Here is a 15,289-nt window from a genome sequence, read left to right as displayed (position 1 = left end):
CTTTATGGTCCTGAAGGTTCCAGTGATGAAGAGGAGACAGTAAGCAAAGGGGGAAAGTGGGGCACTGACCGTGGATGCTGACGCGGACTTCCGGCTGTGTCACCTGACGAGGATGCTGTGAAGGGACCTGAGTGGTGGGGACAGATTGCTGTCAGTGTCTGCCCCTGCCATCAGCTCATCTCTGCCCTGAAGGTGGCAGAGAGAAGTGGGGGAGAAAGGCGTCGTTAGTGCCCCCTGCGGGCCAAGCAGCTAATCAATAGTTTCACAGGGATTTGAACCCGGTCTGCTGGATTCAGAATCCCCCTTTAGTGAACAGGAGGCTAGAAGCAGAATCACAGGAGAGGAAGTAAGTTTCTACCTGGAGACACCTGCTGACTTGGTACAAGGGAAGATTCTGCCAACAATTGGTCTTGTGGAGATGGGCGTGTTGTCTCCCACCACCACCCGTTTCCAAGCACCGCGGAAGCCCGTGTGCCAGCAAGTTCTGGACAGGAGTCGTGTGCTGGCCCGCGCGCTGGGCTCTCAGTCCTCTCCCACTAAGGTTGTGGCTGCCAGACCGCTTTTTCTTCCGTGTGAGTCTCCCCGCCTGTGGCCACGGCCCACCTGCCGCCGGGCCATCCGAAAGCCACTCATCACACGTAAGCACACTCCTCAGGAAATGTGTTTAACTCCAAACACCAGTTGGCATTTCATTGGCTTTCATGGACCAAACCTCTTGAGGGGAAGAGAGAGGACGCGGTCACTCACTGAGCAGAGCCAAACCACCTCACACTACAGGCCTGGGAGGGAAAGCTAGGTGTGGCAGGAGGCAGCCCCCGGCAGGAGGGTCCTCACAGATCTGCTTCCTCCACGCAGGTTTTCACAGGGACTTAGTGGGCGATGTTGAAAATTCAGAGGCAGCCCAAGGCTCTTCTCCCACCACAGCTGGCACCTCTCCAGTGCCGTCCACAGTTTCTTTGCGTTACCTCCATCACCCCTCACAGGGAGCTCTCATGCAAGGGCGATTACTGTCCCTTTTCCACAGATGCCGAGCCTTTGGCTCAGAGAGGTAAGGGGACCTGCCTAAGATCCACAGCGAGTAAGAGCTGAGCCAGACTGAGCGCCAGCTTGATTCCAAGGCTGAAGATGTTTAGTTAAAAGTTCAAGAAAAAAGTGCCTTTACTTCATCCTTCATCATGACATCGCTCTGTGTCACCCATCGGTTCTGTACGGCAATTTCTGTCAAATAAAAACATTACGGTGTGTCTTCATCCACCTTATTCACTGGAGCTGGCACGGTGTGACTTCTGGCTCTTCCCCAAAGTCACAATGACCATGAAAGGTGAACATTTTGAATGGATTCAGGACGTGGAGGCAGCCACGACAGCGCAACTAAAGACACTCATGAAAGAGGACTTCCAGAACTGCTTCAGAGAGTGGCAGGAACGATGGGGTAAGTGTGTTTGAAGTGCGGGGCATTAATGGCAATGTGTCATTTACTGTAACACATTTTTTTAATTTAAACATTCACCATATGATTTGATCATACCATGTATGTTCTTTTATTGTATCGCCCCCCCCCCAGTGGACTGATAATGTCTTACTATTTCAAATCTCCTACAGTCCCTAGACAGACCCTTCAGATGATCAGATTTCCCCCCTTATGTGAACGAACCAAGCCCTTTTATAATTTTCCCACACTTGGAATTGTACAAGTAAATACTGCTTTTCTGCCATGTGTTTAAAAGCTCTTAGCCTTTCCAAATGCAGGCAGTACCCAAATCGTAAATGGAACTTTCCCAAAAGTTATTTTGTGTATTGGTTTTGGGAACTCTGTAAAAATAATATGCATATTGGTTATATTTCCAAATCAAACTATACAAGAGTCATTCAGCCCAATGGATGTGAGTAAACTGATCCCCCAAACCACCATAAAAGCAAATTTTCATGTGGAGCACAGTTGCCATTGGAAAGTACAGATAAGCTGATGTGTGTGTCCCCCATGTCCACTCCAAGGCTGCCCCCCTTCCCTGCTGCCAGGTGGCAGGGAGAGTCCCCCAGCACTTCCTAGCTTTCAGCTGGAGGCTGAGTGAGTGAGTGGGCACCAAATCAGCAAGGCTGCTTGACAGAGCTGGAGGTGGTCCAGGTGACAGGAAGGGCTATGGGGCCCCCTGGGCTCCCTGAGGATGTGTTGGAAGTCCTGCAGGATGGCCTTCATTTCTCACTTCCCTCTCCTTGCTCCTTTGCTGCTGCTGAGGGATTGGAAGAAGGATGGAATCAACCCTGAGGTTCTTGCAGTTGGAAGAAGATGGAGTTGGCCCCTCCCTCTTTCTTTGGCTCTGAGGGCTGTGAGGGAGGGTCTGAGAATCTGGGGGAGTGCTGTGGCTAGGCAGTGCCTGATGCAGGCAGGAGAGGGTTTCTCCCTATCACTTCCCCCTCCAAAACACACACTGTGCCGTGATGGAGGTAAGCGTGGAAGTCTGCAATCCTGAACTTCTGTGTAGGTAGCAGTGAGGTGGGGTGCAAGAAGAGAGGGAAGGGAAATAGAGCAGAGGAGGGGAGTAATAGGAACATAGCAAGTCTGTTTAAGTCCCACTTTGCCTGTAAAATAGAGGACAAAAGCCACATTGAGACCCCTAAATTAATAGTCCAATTACATACCTGCCATTTTATCCTCTAAGAAAGGTATATTTTAAAACTTAGATGATGAAATCCAGATGTGGAATTTTGTGTGGGGAGCTCCACTTTGTAACCGGTTCAGTGTAAGCAGGCCTCAGGAAACCTCCAGCTCCTCTGCGCTAGTACAGGAGCTGGAGGAGAGGCCAGCCTGCCCGGGGCCCTACTCTCTGGAACTCAGTTTCTACAGTCTAGTCTTCTACTCACTTCTCTCTCATTTCCCCTCTCTCCTAGGTACTTAGATGTGTGGGAAGTGGGTCTGCCTGCAGCCCCCCAGGCAGTGTGAGGGCAGTGGTGCAGGAGCCCTGAAGGGGAGGGAGGGGAGCTGGGCTGAGCCAGCAGTCAGGGTCCAGGAGGAGCCTGCCCTGGGCCAGCAAGGGAGTGGCAAGGTGGAGAGGAACCTGGTGGCTCCCGTTAGAACTGTCACCTTGTTATATCAAGAATCAGACTGGTGAACTCTGTGGGCCCCTAATAAAATAAGCAAACCAACTTCTCCCAGACATGTGTTTTATCTTTCTCTCTTCCCCAAGCACACTGTTAATGCTTTTGGTGTTAGTAAACACCCAAAGTTGTGGGCAAGAGCATCTTGAATGAAAATATCTTAAATAAATATGTTCATTCAGAGAGAATTAAAGTAAAATCAAATATTTCATTAATAGGAGAGAAAAAGCAATAAACTGATTTGCAAAAGTTAAGATTTTTGCAAAAGTTAAGACAGAATATTTGAACTAGGTGTAAGGAATTAACTGACTTTCTAATTGAAACCTAGGTTTTAACAGTAAACATGTAAGTTATGCTCTCGTTTTCTTCGGGGTGCAGTGTATTACGGGGCAATAGTTGTCCTCCCTTTACAACAGGATTATGCCGGGCAGTAAAATATTCCTTTGTATGGCCTTCCTTTTCCCTATTTAACCTTGGTGGCATAGTCAAGAACAACTGAAAGTCCTAACACATACAACTCCAGTGATTTTCTTAAAATTTCTAAGTCAACTGTTTTTTTTTTTTCCTTTTTTTTTTTTTTTTTTTTTTTTTGGCGGCGGTAGGCCGGTTGCTGCAAGGCCTCTGCTGAACTAAGGGTGAGCGAAAGGCGCGCGCCAGGCGGCCCCCGCTTTGGAGCCGCCACCGAGTGGGCGCCGTCAGCTGGTCCCTGGGCCTGCAAAGGCGAGCAGGTGCCAGAGGGACGGCCTTTGGGAAGGATGGAGACCGGACGCACGCAGCCTCCCTGATTAGAAAGGAAGCTTGGTATTGAGAGGGCCTCGCTGAGCCCCGATGGTCAGGAAACAACTGGTGTCCTGGGCAGCGGGAGGAGAGTGGGAGGCAGGAAGCAGACAGGCTCGCGTCCCTTCCCGGGTGGGTCGGTGCGGGACCCAATTCCAGCAGATGCTCGCTGGCGCCGGGTCAGTGTTGGGCCGGTGTTCAGCACCAGGAGATGAAGCAGGTCCCGGAGGAGCTCGGATCAGGAAGGCATTCCTCGTGGGCTTTGCTAACTTTTACCCCGGGACTTGTCAGGGCCGCGTTCGTGGCAACTAGGTCCATTCACACTTTTCTTCTAAAGGTTTCAAACGCGAGGCAACGGGACGTGGCGTGGGAGTGAAGGAGCGGTGGCTGCGGGGACCGGGGTCGGGCTGGGGCCGCCAGGCGCAGACAAGTCGCGGCGACGCCCCCCGAGGGTCTGGGCGCCGGTCGGGGGACCGCGGGCCGCGTGGGCCGAGCGGGGGGGGGGGGGGGGGCGGCGCTGCGGCTCGTGCGGCCACCGGGGCTCCGGCCGCGCTGCCCGCTGCCCTGTGGGCGGCCGAGCCCGAGCGCTCAGCGCTGCGAGCGGCAGGAGCAGAGGCGCGCGGGGGCGGCGGGACTCGGGTGGGGGGCTCGGGCGCGGAGCCCCGCCCCGCCCCGCCCCTCTCCTGCTGCAGGACCCGAGGAGCGGGAGCATGGACCGGAGCTCGCTGCTCTGGCACCATGACGCCCGCGCGCCTCGCGGCGGCTCTGATTCTAGGGCTGCTCCCCGCGGTGCTGGGCGCTGAGCCGGGGACCCCCCCCCACCACCACCCGCGCCCCCCGCGCCTGCCGGCCCCCCGGGTTCCCTCCCGCCCGCCCCCCCAGCAGCGGCCGCGGAGGACGCCCGTGTCCCCTCCGGCCGCGCGCCCCCCGCCCGCGCCCGGGGCGCACAGCCCGCTCCCGCCGCACCCCGGGGGCTGCCCCGCCAGCGGGCCCTGGGTCAGCGTGACGGACTCCGGCGCGCCGTGTCTGCGCTGGGCCGACGTGCCGCCCCTCCTGGAGCGGCCGCCCCCGGCGGGCTGGGCTCCGCTGCCAGGGCAGCGCCACAACTTCTGCCGGAGCCCTGACGGCGCGGGCAGACCCTGGTGCTTCTACCGGAACGCTCGCGGCCGCGCGGACTGGGGCCACTGTGCCTGCGGACACGGTGAGCGGCCTCGGCGCGGGCGCGGGCTGCGCCTGCAGCGGGAGAGGTGGGGGCTGCGCGGCCCAGGGCCGGGAGCACCGCAGCAGCCAGGGGCTGTGCTCCCTTGACGTTAGCTTCCCAAGGTGAGCTTTGCGTGTGCAGGGCGCCAGGGCCGAGGGTTCCTACGCCAGGTGCGCGCTCTGGTGCCGGGACCCCGCGGGTGGGCGCGTGTTCTCTAGACGGGCTCCCCGGGAGGGTGTTGCCAGATTTACACAAAAGGGACAAAACAAAGGAGGAGATAACGTTTCTAATTACTTGTTTAGAAAAGGGAAATGTTAAATCGAATATGACAGCCAGTAACTTTCCCCCCTCCCCATAGACCCCGATTTAGAAAAATGTGGTAAAAATTTTGCCGTACTAACACCATTGACCTGCATTTGAAAAAGTATGGCAAAATTTCTGTGCCAAAATAATGTTCACATTCTGTGGCAGAGTGTGGTATGTATCAGAGAGTGAAGGAAAAACAAAGGGAAAGAGATACAAGAGTAGCTAGTTAGGGAAGAAGCAACTTGAAATAGGCAAGCGCAGCTTTCAAGAATGGCATTATTTGCTGTGTGTGCTATTTGTGGAAAATCAGGATTAATTGATAAAGAGAGAAAGTTGGTAAGATGTTTTAGTTTTGCAGTAATAAAAGCATCACGTTACTATCTTTAATGTAAGTGAATAAGCTGCCTTTGAACAGTGCTTCGTTTTGGGGTTTTGTTTAATATGAGTCCCCCCCATTTAATAGCTGTGGGTGAAAAACCTTATGCTTCAAAGTTTAAATTTTCCTTCAAAAAATTGGTGGCAGCTCACCATCGAGCTGTGGGGCAGGGGTTTCATGACTCGGGACTGTGAAATCTGCTGTACTGGGTGCTTCTGAAGGTGCCTTGGAGGTTAGCTTTCCCAGTGCTGTCTTTTCCTCCAGACGTTTTTATTTATCTGTGCCTTCAGTTGCATTAGCGCTTTGAGCTAAAGGGAAGTGATAGCGAGGTTCAGATCAATTGTCCTTCACCCTACAGGATGAAGTCATCGCTGTACTTGAGTCTCAGGGACAGAATGCCAATGTGGCTGTAAAAAAACTGAGCTGAAATCAAGCAGAGTCCTAGTGCTGTTTCATCATTTACTGTTAGACTGCTCGTAGTAAAAGCTCCTGTTTAGTAAACATCGCCGTTTTTTCATTTTCCTACTATTATGTTTCATGTTTCCTGTTTTATATATAGCTATAGAAAGAAAAAATGGAATTCAAAGTTAGAACACTATAGTGATGTATTATTGCTCTCTTTCTGACCCATAACTTTTAACGTTGTATTCCACACGAGGGGAGTAGCTTGTCCTGTGATTCCTCCCACCCCCTGTGTAGAGTAGAAATTTAAACCTAACAGCAGCACACATTCTTCGTGATGCCGTTATATTCATAGCTAAATCTCACCAGACAAAACTCCAAACACTGCATCATAGCTGTGCCCAAGAGAAACAAAAGAAACCACCAAGATGGGAGATAAATGCCCCTTTTCCCCCAAAAAAGCCCCACAAAAAAGCTAGGAAAGCAGTCTACTGGCTGTGTAAGAATTACTGTCATAGACTCAGTCTTGATAACGCATTCTGTCATTTGCTTCTCACCTTCTGATTGGGCATAACTCACACCTTCAAAACGACTGGCCTATTCTGAACTTGATGGCTTTTTGGCCCTAATTTCACGTGGGAGTGTGCACAAAGCTCTCATGGCGTGGTGAAAGGAATATGGAATCTTGCTTCAAAAACCACTAGTTGTTGGTGTTGGCTCTGCCAGGAGCTGTGCAGTGTTGGGTAAGGCTCCTATGCCCCAGAGCTGTTGTTTCCTTATCTGGAGAAAAGCAAGTTTTGAATGGACTGATTCAAGGACTTCTCCAGCTCTGGAACATCCCCAGACAACATGGCCCAGTGATAACTGCTAGGCTTTCCCGAGCATTCACCCCCTGGCGGATGCTAGGCTAAGCGTGTTCTATATTAGTTTTCTCATTGAATTCTCATCACGTCATTATAAGGTAGCGAGTGCACATTTTCACTTCACAGGTCCTTTTGCTCTAGTGCTTTAATCATATAAGCATGTAGAAATATCTGTGTGGTCTAATGGTCCTATTTTTTGTGGCTTACGGGGTTCTATTTTTTGTGGCTTAAGGACAAGAAAGGGACTTATGTTTGGTCCAAAGCACACGATTTCCAGTCTCTTATGATTTGAAAATATTCAGGGTTTTCTTTCTTTTTCCCTTTACAAAAAACGACTAGGACAAAAGGAAAGAACATTTGTAGTAATGAGATCCCTTCTTTAAAAAATAAGCCGGAGGCCTGAGTTACATATCTGGTTGCATCAAGAGAAATGAGGAAGTCGGGGCCCCAAGGTGGGGAGCTGGTTGAAGCCTGGTTGAAGCCTAGTTGAAGTGGTGCTGGGGTCTCAGGTGAGTTGGGCAGGCCGGGTCACCCCAGTGGCTAGAATGTCTGAGAAGGAGAAAGGTGGTGTCTGGGCCCTGGTTGTGTGAAACTTACCGATTGGTAATTAAGGATCATTGCGGGGAGTGGCACACGCTGAGTCAGCCCAACGAGTGAGTTCTCGTGAGCAGGAAAGTTGTCTGGGGAGTGTTACAATGGAGATACCTGGGCTCTAGTTTATGTTTTCTTTGGATCTGGCTCAAAAATGTGCATTCCTGGTGGGCAATCAACATGGTTGGGATGCCTCAGACCTTTTGTCCCAGTCAGGGAGAGCAATGGAGGGCATTAGAACGCACATAAAACACAGTGGTAGGTGATTGTACCGACCACCAGGGTCAACCATTCTGTGACTTCACCCTGCAGGTGAGGACCAAGGTAAGGCACGCTGTGGTAGCTTTTGTGTGGTTTAGAAAATGGCAGCACTGGCGTTTCTGGGACCAGTGTGGGATAAGGACAACCTAGTGTACCAGGATCTGGTTATTAACTGAATGCGAGCCAGATTATTCTCACATTTCTGCAGGAAGAATGAACAGGCAAGTGACCCCTCCCCGCCCAACAATACCTTGCAATAACTTAGAGCTGCCTGACAAGGAAGGGAAGTCACTTTCCAGTCTCTGTTGGTCAAGGCAGATGGACAACTTGTTTGACTCTGGGTTAGGAGGTCCTCTTTGTTATAGCAGCCAAGTGGAACCCAACCACAGCGGACTGATGACTGATGGGCGAAACAGGTACAATAAATGATAATGCTCCAGTACCAGAAAGAATGACTTTTATCTGACCTTTGTCATGTTCCTCTGATCCGTTCATGTGCACTGCCCACACAAATCTCCTGCATCAAAACAAATAGAGAGCGGACTTACGGGAAGAGAGCTATTGCTAACATGCCATACTCTTTGAAGCCCATCTGGTGTTTGAAGTGAATGTTAATTAAGAAGTTGGCTGAAATCTGTCCCTTCTTTTAAATGCTGCGTCTTGATTTTGTGTAGCAGGTGCTGAAATACATTTATTAGCAATGTCAGATTTGATACATTTCCTGGCTGGATTTTAAATATTGAGTTCAATCTGCTTTTCAGGTAAGGCAGATATAAAATACTGTGACCTACGGTATTATCTGACTGTTTGTGTGAAGATGTTTTCAAGAAGAAAATAAGATATCCAGTTACTATTGCCTCGTATGAGTGATTATCTGGGACTATATATGCGTATGTGTAATAGAGAAGTGCTTATGATAATGTTAAGGAGAAAAGATAGATACAAAATGTATATACATTATGACTAACTGAAAATAAAAATGCCTGTGGTAAATTTGGAAGAGAAAACAAATGATAATTATGAATGTGGGTATGAGTGTGGCTTGGATTGTTTAGGATGGTTTTGATGGCCAACAATGGAAAACCCAATTCACAGTGACTGAAGTAATAAGGACCTTGGTGTTCCTATTACAAGAGGGCAGCCTCCAACATGGTCCAACTCTGTTCCTCTGCTACTCTCTTGACTCCTTTGTTCTATAAGTATGGCTTTTGTTATTGTGCTAGTGGTTATTCCAGGTTTCACACTGAGATAGAGCAATTTGCAGGAGAAAGAGAGGGCCCCTCTTCACACATGCCCCCTTGAAAGAGCAAGGGAACCTTCCTAGAATTCCCCACAGACTTTCTCCCGCATTTCACTGGCCAAGACTGTGGCATTCTCTGAAAGGAAACTACAATGGGCATGATTACCTAGATAGCCAGGATCCAGGACCGCACACGTGGGGACAACCCAGCAGGAGGAGGCAAAACAGTTGTGGCGGAGAACCAACTGGGTCTGCTCACAGTGTGGTGAGGGGGTTGTCTTTACATTTGGGAAACTTAGTGCAATTAAAAATAGTCATAAGTAATTTTAAAAATCATGCTATGAAACGCTACATGCATTTTCTTAACAATATGTGGATAAAACATTTACACCCAGATTTGATTGTAAAGCATGTTTACTTGTTTTAAGTGAAACAGATAGTTCCATAATTGTTAGGAATATAGATGTTAGAAAAACATGGTTTAGTTCTAGATATTAAGCATCCCCCACTCCCGCCCCTGAATTGACTCAAAAACAGCAGTCCTCTGTAATGCCCCCTTCTGTCTGCATAGTGAGCAGGCCTCCTGCTGTCAGTTGGGAACAACTGATTCAGACTGTCTTCTACCTGGTTGACATGTCCTTGTTAGAAAATCAGGAAAAGGTTATTTTTGCCTCTTTACCATCTTCCTTTTCCAGAGTAGTTCCCTCCTCTTACCCCTCCTCTCTCTTGCTGCGAATCAGTGCAATAGTAATAAAAATGTTGTATGCAATGCACGAAAGTCATGAGATTTTTTTCTCTCCTACAAGCCACGCTTGCATACTCAGCATCAATGCCTTTTATTAGGATCACCAGAGAGATACAAAGAGTGGGAAATGCTTATTCTTGCAACAAGACAAGGATATATTCATTAAAAGTTTACTGCGCTCACACTGGGAACAGAATTTACAAAGGTGAATATAATCACCTGTGTCCTCTGGTTGAGGACACCCACCCTCTGACTGAGACGTCAGAAGAATATTAAGCATTTTCCTTACCTTTCCTATGATACCTGCTCTGGGAGACAGATAAGAGGATCGCTATTAGGAGTAGTTTGAGTTTATCACCCACTGCCGTACAGTTAAATCGTAGTACTCAGACCATCTGCTCATGTGGGAACAGTTCAGAGACACACAACTGGTGAAATTTTCTGCTCGGGTTGTATGCATCGAATGTTAATGTACCGTAAGTTTACAATGTATGGAGTCTTTTTCTTGTGCGTTGTACTGTATCATGTTTTAAACCAAGAAATGATTGATAAGGTTTATAAGTTTCTAATAAACCCAATGTAAATGGATAGCCTTGCTTATTCGGAGGATACTCCCTGATTTTGAACTAGACCAGTTCAGATTCTCTTCTCAGCACTAACGTCTACATGAGTAATACATGACAATTAACATGAATTATAGATGTGAACTGATGGAGACAGATCCAGTTCAGTTGGATCTCAGCTCAGGGGGGCGCTCCATACGTTAAATCTGATTAGCTCTCGTTTTGAGATGGCATGATTCAAGAAAATCTACTATTTCACAATGCTAAAACTGGTTTCAGTTATGAGTGAATATAATCGTACACAAAAATAGTATACCATAGTACTGCCAAATAGAGCATAGGAAGAAAATAACATCAAATTTAATCTAGCCTCCCCTATTGTACTTGAAAAATTCAACTGACAGCCCCCAATTCAGTTATCTTTAGGCAATGCGAATTTTCTGTATATTTCATAAGTATGATAGTAATGATCAGTTAATATATTTCCCAGTGTTGCTTTTGGTGTAACACATAGGATTGCATGTAATTCTTTTGTCAAATATGTGGACTAAATTGTCTAATGTGTAATAGGCTTTTTCCTATTCTTTTGAATAGTTCATAAACTGAATTTTCTGTATCAGTTTCAGCATTACATATTCCTTTTTGTTAAGGGTCTGAACAATAACTGCTGATGCTACCAGCATGCGTTCTTTTCTGATCCCACTAGAATGGTAGAAATGGCTAAAATTAATTATTTTGTGCCTCTGTGAAGTTCAGTAACAGATGAGAGAGGATTTCTGTGATAACACTATTTTACTCATTTATCAAACGGTGATTTTAAAAGATTAACAATATTTATTATTAATTCTATTCAGAAAACTCTACTGAGATGGACCTTTTATTTTTGTTGTTCTTTTCTTTCTCTTCAAGCGAGCGAATGCTATTGACTAAGTACATTTGAAGCAGGTAACTGATAGGCATATCTTTTCATTTGGTGGCCTTTGCAGGGAGGTGGATTTAGAGAACAAAGACAGCTGAGCTTCGGTTTCCTAACATTGCTTGTAGGCCTCCTTGCAGCCCTGCGTATGAGAAGGTACGTGGCCCAGGAGCCGTAGCACCATAGCCGCTGGTCGCGCTGCTGTCACCACAAACTGACTGGCTTAAACAACAGAGACTGACTGTTTCACAGCCTGGACACTCCAAGTCCAAGATCGAGGTGTGGGCAGAGCCAGGCTCCCGCTGAAGGCACGAGGCGGAGCTGTTCCAGGGCTGTCTCCCAGCTTCTGCTGCTTCCCTGGCTGTGGGCGTGGAGGCCAGTGTCAGATGGCCGCCTCCTCTGTGCGCGTCTGTGTCCACATGTGTCCTTCGAATAAGAACTCCGTTATATTGCACTAGAACCCACCCCAATGACCTCCTCTTAACCTCGTCCTCTGCAAAGACCGTTTCCACACAAGGGCACATTTGTAGGGCCTGGGGGTTAGCACTTGGACATCTTTTCGGGGACACAGTATTCAACCCACCACAATAGCCTTAAAGGATGAAAGACCAATGAGACTGCAAAAGGAATTTTAATCTAGTCTGTGCTGCTTCTCCTATTACCTTGTATTGATCGAGGCAGGTAACATGGTTACAGGGAGCCCCCGTGCAATGTCTTTTTGTTTGGGGAATTCCTGGTTTTTAGCACAGTTGCCCATAAAGCAAATTTCTATAATATGAATCTTTTATACTCCCTTTTTTTTATGAAACTGGAGCTATAACTACATAGAAAAAAAATAGTGGTACAGTAAAACGACAATAAGTTCCACATTTTTGGAAGAGAATCAAGATAATAGAATTCTGAGCATCATTGGACCTTAGCACATTTCGCCTTTAGGTGGTTGCAGTACCAGCACACTGGTAGAGCTCACTGTGTTTTTCCTTTCCTTTCCTTTCCTTTCCTTTCCTTTCCTTTCCTTTCCTTTCCTTTCCTTTCCTCTCCTCTCCTCTCCTCTCCTCTCCTCTCCTCTCCTCTCCTCTCCTCTCCTCTCCTCTCCTCTCCTCTCCTCCCCTCCCCTCCCCTCCCCTCCCCTCCCCTCCCCTCCCCTCCCCTCCCCTCCCCTCCCCTCCCCTCCCCTCCCCTCTCACTTCACTTCTTTACTTTTGTTTTTGCACCAGTTCACTTCATGAACTCAGGACTCCTCTCCATGACATGCCATAACACATAGCTTTACAGTCCAGACTTTCTGCACTCGCTGGCGTAGTGTATACATTTGTTATGCCTATTATAGTTGACCTAAAACCTCTCTTTGCGACTTCAGATTTTAAATTGTTATTTTCAACACATTTTAAAAATAGGACTATTTAGAACAGAATAGTTTTCATCAAAATAGCACTTGAGAGACTTAGAGACAGAGCAGTCCTGGGTCCACTGGGTGTGGCCCACGGACGTTAGCTCAGAAGAGGGGGCATCACCGAGTGCCAGGCTGGGAAAGAGAGTGTGGACGAAGGAGGAGGGCTCACGTTTTGATAATGAAAGATGGTGACAATTGAGCAGTTTTTGCCAAACAAAGAATCTGGTCTAGAATTTATCCGAAGAACTTTATTGTTACTAGGATAGCAATATCAGTGATTTTACCAGGGCATGACCTTTGTGGATTGCTTTACTGTTTTATCCTTTTAAGAAAAAAGAAATCAAAAGAACAGTAACTGAGCTAAGGCTATTTCTCCTCAACCTTGTCACTGTGTACCTATAAATTTGGGCAAAGGTACTGTCCTCTCCACAGTGGTAGACCCGTAGGACACCTCAGCCCCATTGGAAGAACCAGCCTCAAGCGCAGAATACCAGAAAGCCACTTCCGTCCTGTGTTTCCGCGTCCGTCAAGTCTCCAGGCTGCCCTGTGCGTGTGCTGGCTACTTTATTCCCACAGAGGGCTTGCTGGGTTAGTGGCACTATTTCAAGTGGAATGGTGTAAGCCAACATGGCATAATGTATAAAGCGGTACCTGGAGTAGTAACGGGTACTCATTACATCGCAGGGTCTTGGCTCGGGTTTGGAGACGGGTGATGGTGTCAGCTGGGATCCAGGAGACGGTGGCCATGGCTCCGCATCTGCTCAGCTGATTTGCTCCTCAGCTTCCTTGTCTGGAAATGGAGGGAACCGAGTTATAGTTTCTAAGGTCTCAACCACTTCCACTATTCTAAGAAAATAAATGAAGCAAGAACAAAGTAAAACCAAAACCTACTGCCTACCTTAAATGTATACAGCGTAAATGGTGTGTTCATACTTTTATTGTTTTGGAGCATATTATTATAGTGATATTTTAAAATACAGCTTTTTCAAAAACAAATTTAGAAGAATTATGGACTTCATAGAATTGTACACCATTAAGAAATACTCTGAATACAAGGTAGATTTTTCAGAAAATTTTAGAAAATTTCATGACCTTCAGAAAAAGACAGACTGTGCAAGGACCCTGTGAAGCAGGCGTGTGTGTGCATTGGGGTGTTGCTGTTGGGATGGGTACTGAGAGGGAGTCATTAGTCAGTGACACGCAAATCGCCTTCCCACAACTGCAAATATTTGTGTTCACTTGTAAAGGAAAGTTGGATGAGAGCTCCACATTTCTTGCCATACAGCAGATACAGTGAATTTAGGCTTTCACAGCATGTCTGAAACATCAGAGGCATGATGGTGGAACTGGTAGTTGACTGGAAACATCTCCCACTCTGTTATTACTCTTAGATGGGTGTTGAGGTAACAGTTACACTTCATGCACTTTTCACCTTCTCATCTTTAAATGCTTGTATTTTTACATGATATGCATGCATCATTTCTTCTTGATAGCCTTTTTAGTGATTTAGGCACTATTTTATATTTTAATATGATTATTTAACCTCTGTAAGGAGACGTCCAGATTGTTTCCACTACTAGAACTTTCAACCTTTTGACATGAGTCATTTGATGGAGGGTGGGGATTAATAAAGAGATAATAGAGTAAATATCATTTCAAATACTGTTTGAGGTGAACAAATAAAGTTCTTCAAAGGAAATAGACTACTGGCATTTGTAACATGCCTAATACCATGTGGGTCTCTATAGAAGAGATTTTGTGATTAAAAAATCATTAAAGGTCCGTTAAACTCTTCAGACAGTTTTCTTTAAAAATATTCGGCAGTTCACACTTTTCACTGAGCGAGACAGGGCTTCCTCCCGCTTACCCTGAATTGAAGCGGTTTAGAATAAATGAATGATTTTTAGATTAGCGGCCCTATAAGAGACCATGCCCGTGTCCTCCCCTGAATAATCAGGCCTTCGCAGTACTATGCTTTGTCTCCGTCTATTATTGCCTTTTGTTTGAATTAAATAACACTGTGTTTGTCATGAAAAATAGGATCTGCTTTTCTTAAATAGTTACATTTTTTTTCAAGGATGACAATGTGGAAAATAATAATGGTAGATGACTAGGCTAGTGAAAATGACATGGATGGATAATTTGTGAATCTAATATTTTTGCAAACATTTAAAGCCATATATAATAACTTCAAAATGTGCGAAATGTGCTAGAATTTTTGGTAAGACTTAATTTCTTAATTTCTTAACCTACAAAATAAAGGCCATCCTAAGTGACTTCTCGCAGAACTTTGTCAAATCTTAAGTTGTCTGAGTTGGATTTTGTCTGTTGAAGTGTCCCAGTTGCTGCTCTTCGTAAGGACTCCGCAAACAAGGGCCCATGAGAAGAGAAATGGAGGGCCTCCATCCACACTAAAGGCTGGGACTGAAAGTGGTATTTTTCCTGGGGGTTCTGGAATTTAGATTTTCTCTCTTTTAAAGATTGAGAAGAATGACTCAAATCGGGGACTATGGAACAGCTAAGTGGAGATGATGTGTGAGGGGAAGTGAATTTCCAGGG

At 46.8% G+C, this 15,289-nt stretch overlaps 1 protein-coding gene across 5 annotated transcripts in view; it reads left to right on the top strand.

Moving 5' to 3' along the window:
* PRSS12 (serine protease 12) overlaps positions 1 to 15,289 on the top strand; it is a gene marked incomplete at its 5' end in the record, with an annotated part of 101,687 nt that overhangs the window by 39,979 nt on the left and 46,419 nt on the right. For 4 of the 5 annotated variants that reach the window (XM_081077143.1, XM_081077144.1, XM_081077145.1 and 1 more), the window contains one exon: positions 1,025 to 1,432. In XM_081077143.1, coding sequence (XP_080933269.1) covers positions 1,309 to 1,432 — 124 coding nt within the window. Of the gene's footprint in view, positions 1 to 1,024; positions 1,433 to 4,611; positions 5,075 to 15,289 lie in introns of those variants that run through there. The other variant, XM_081077141.1, reaches the window with a different exon arrangement.

This window comes from Rhinolophus hipposideros (genome assembly GCF_964194185.1).
Source record: "Rhinolophus hipposideros genome assembly, chromosome: 16".
Taxonomy (NCBI): Eukaryota; Metazoa; Chordata; class Mammalia; order Chiroptera; family Rhinolophidae; genus Rhinolophus; species Rhinolophus hipposideros.
Note: the sequence above shows the minus strand (reverse complement) of the source record. Positions and strands in the feature narration are given on the sequence as shown.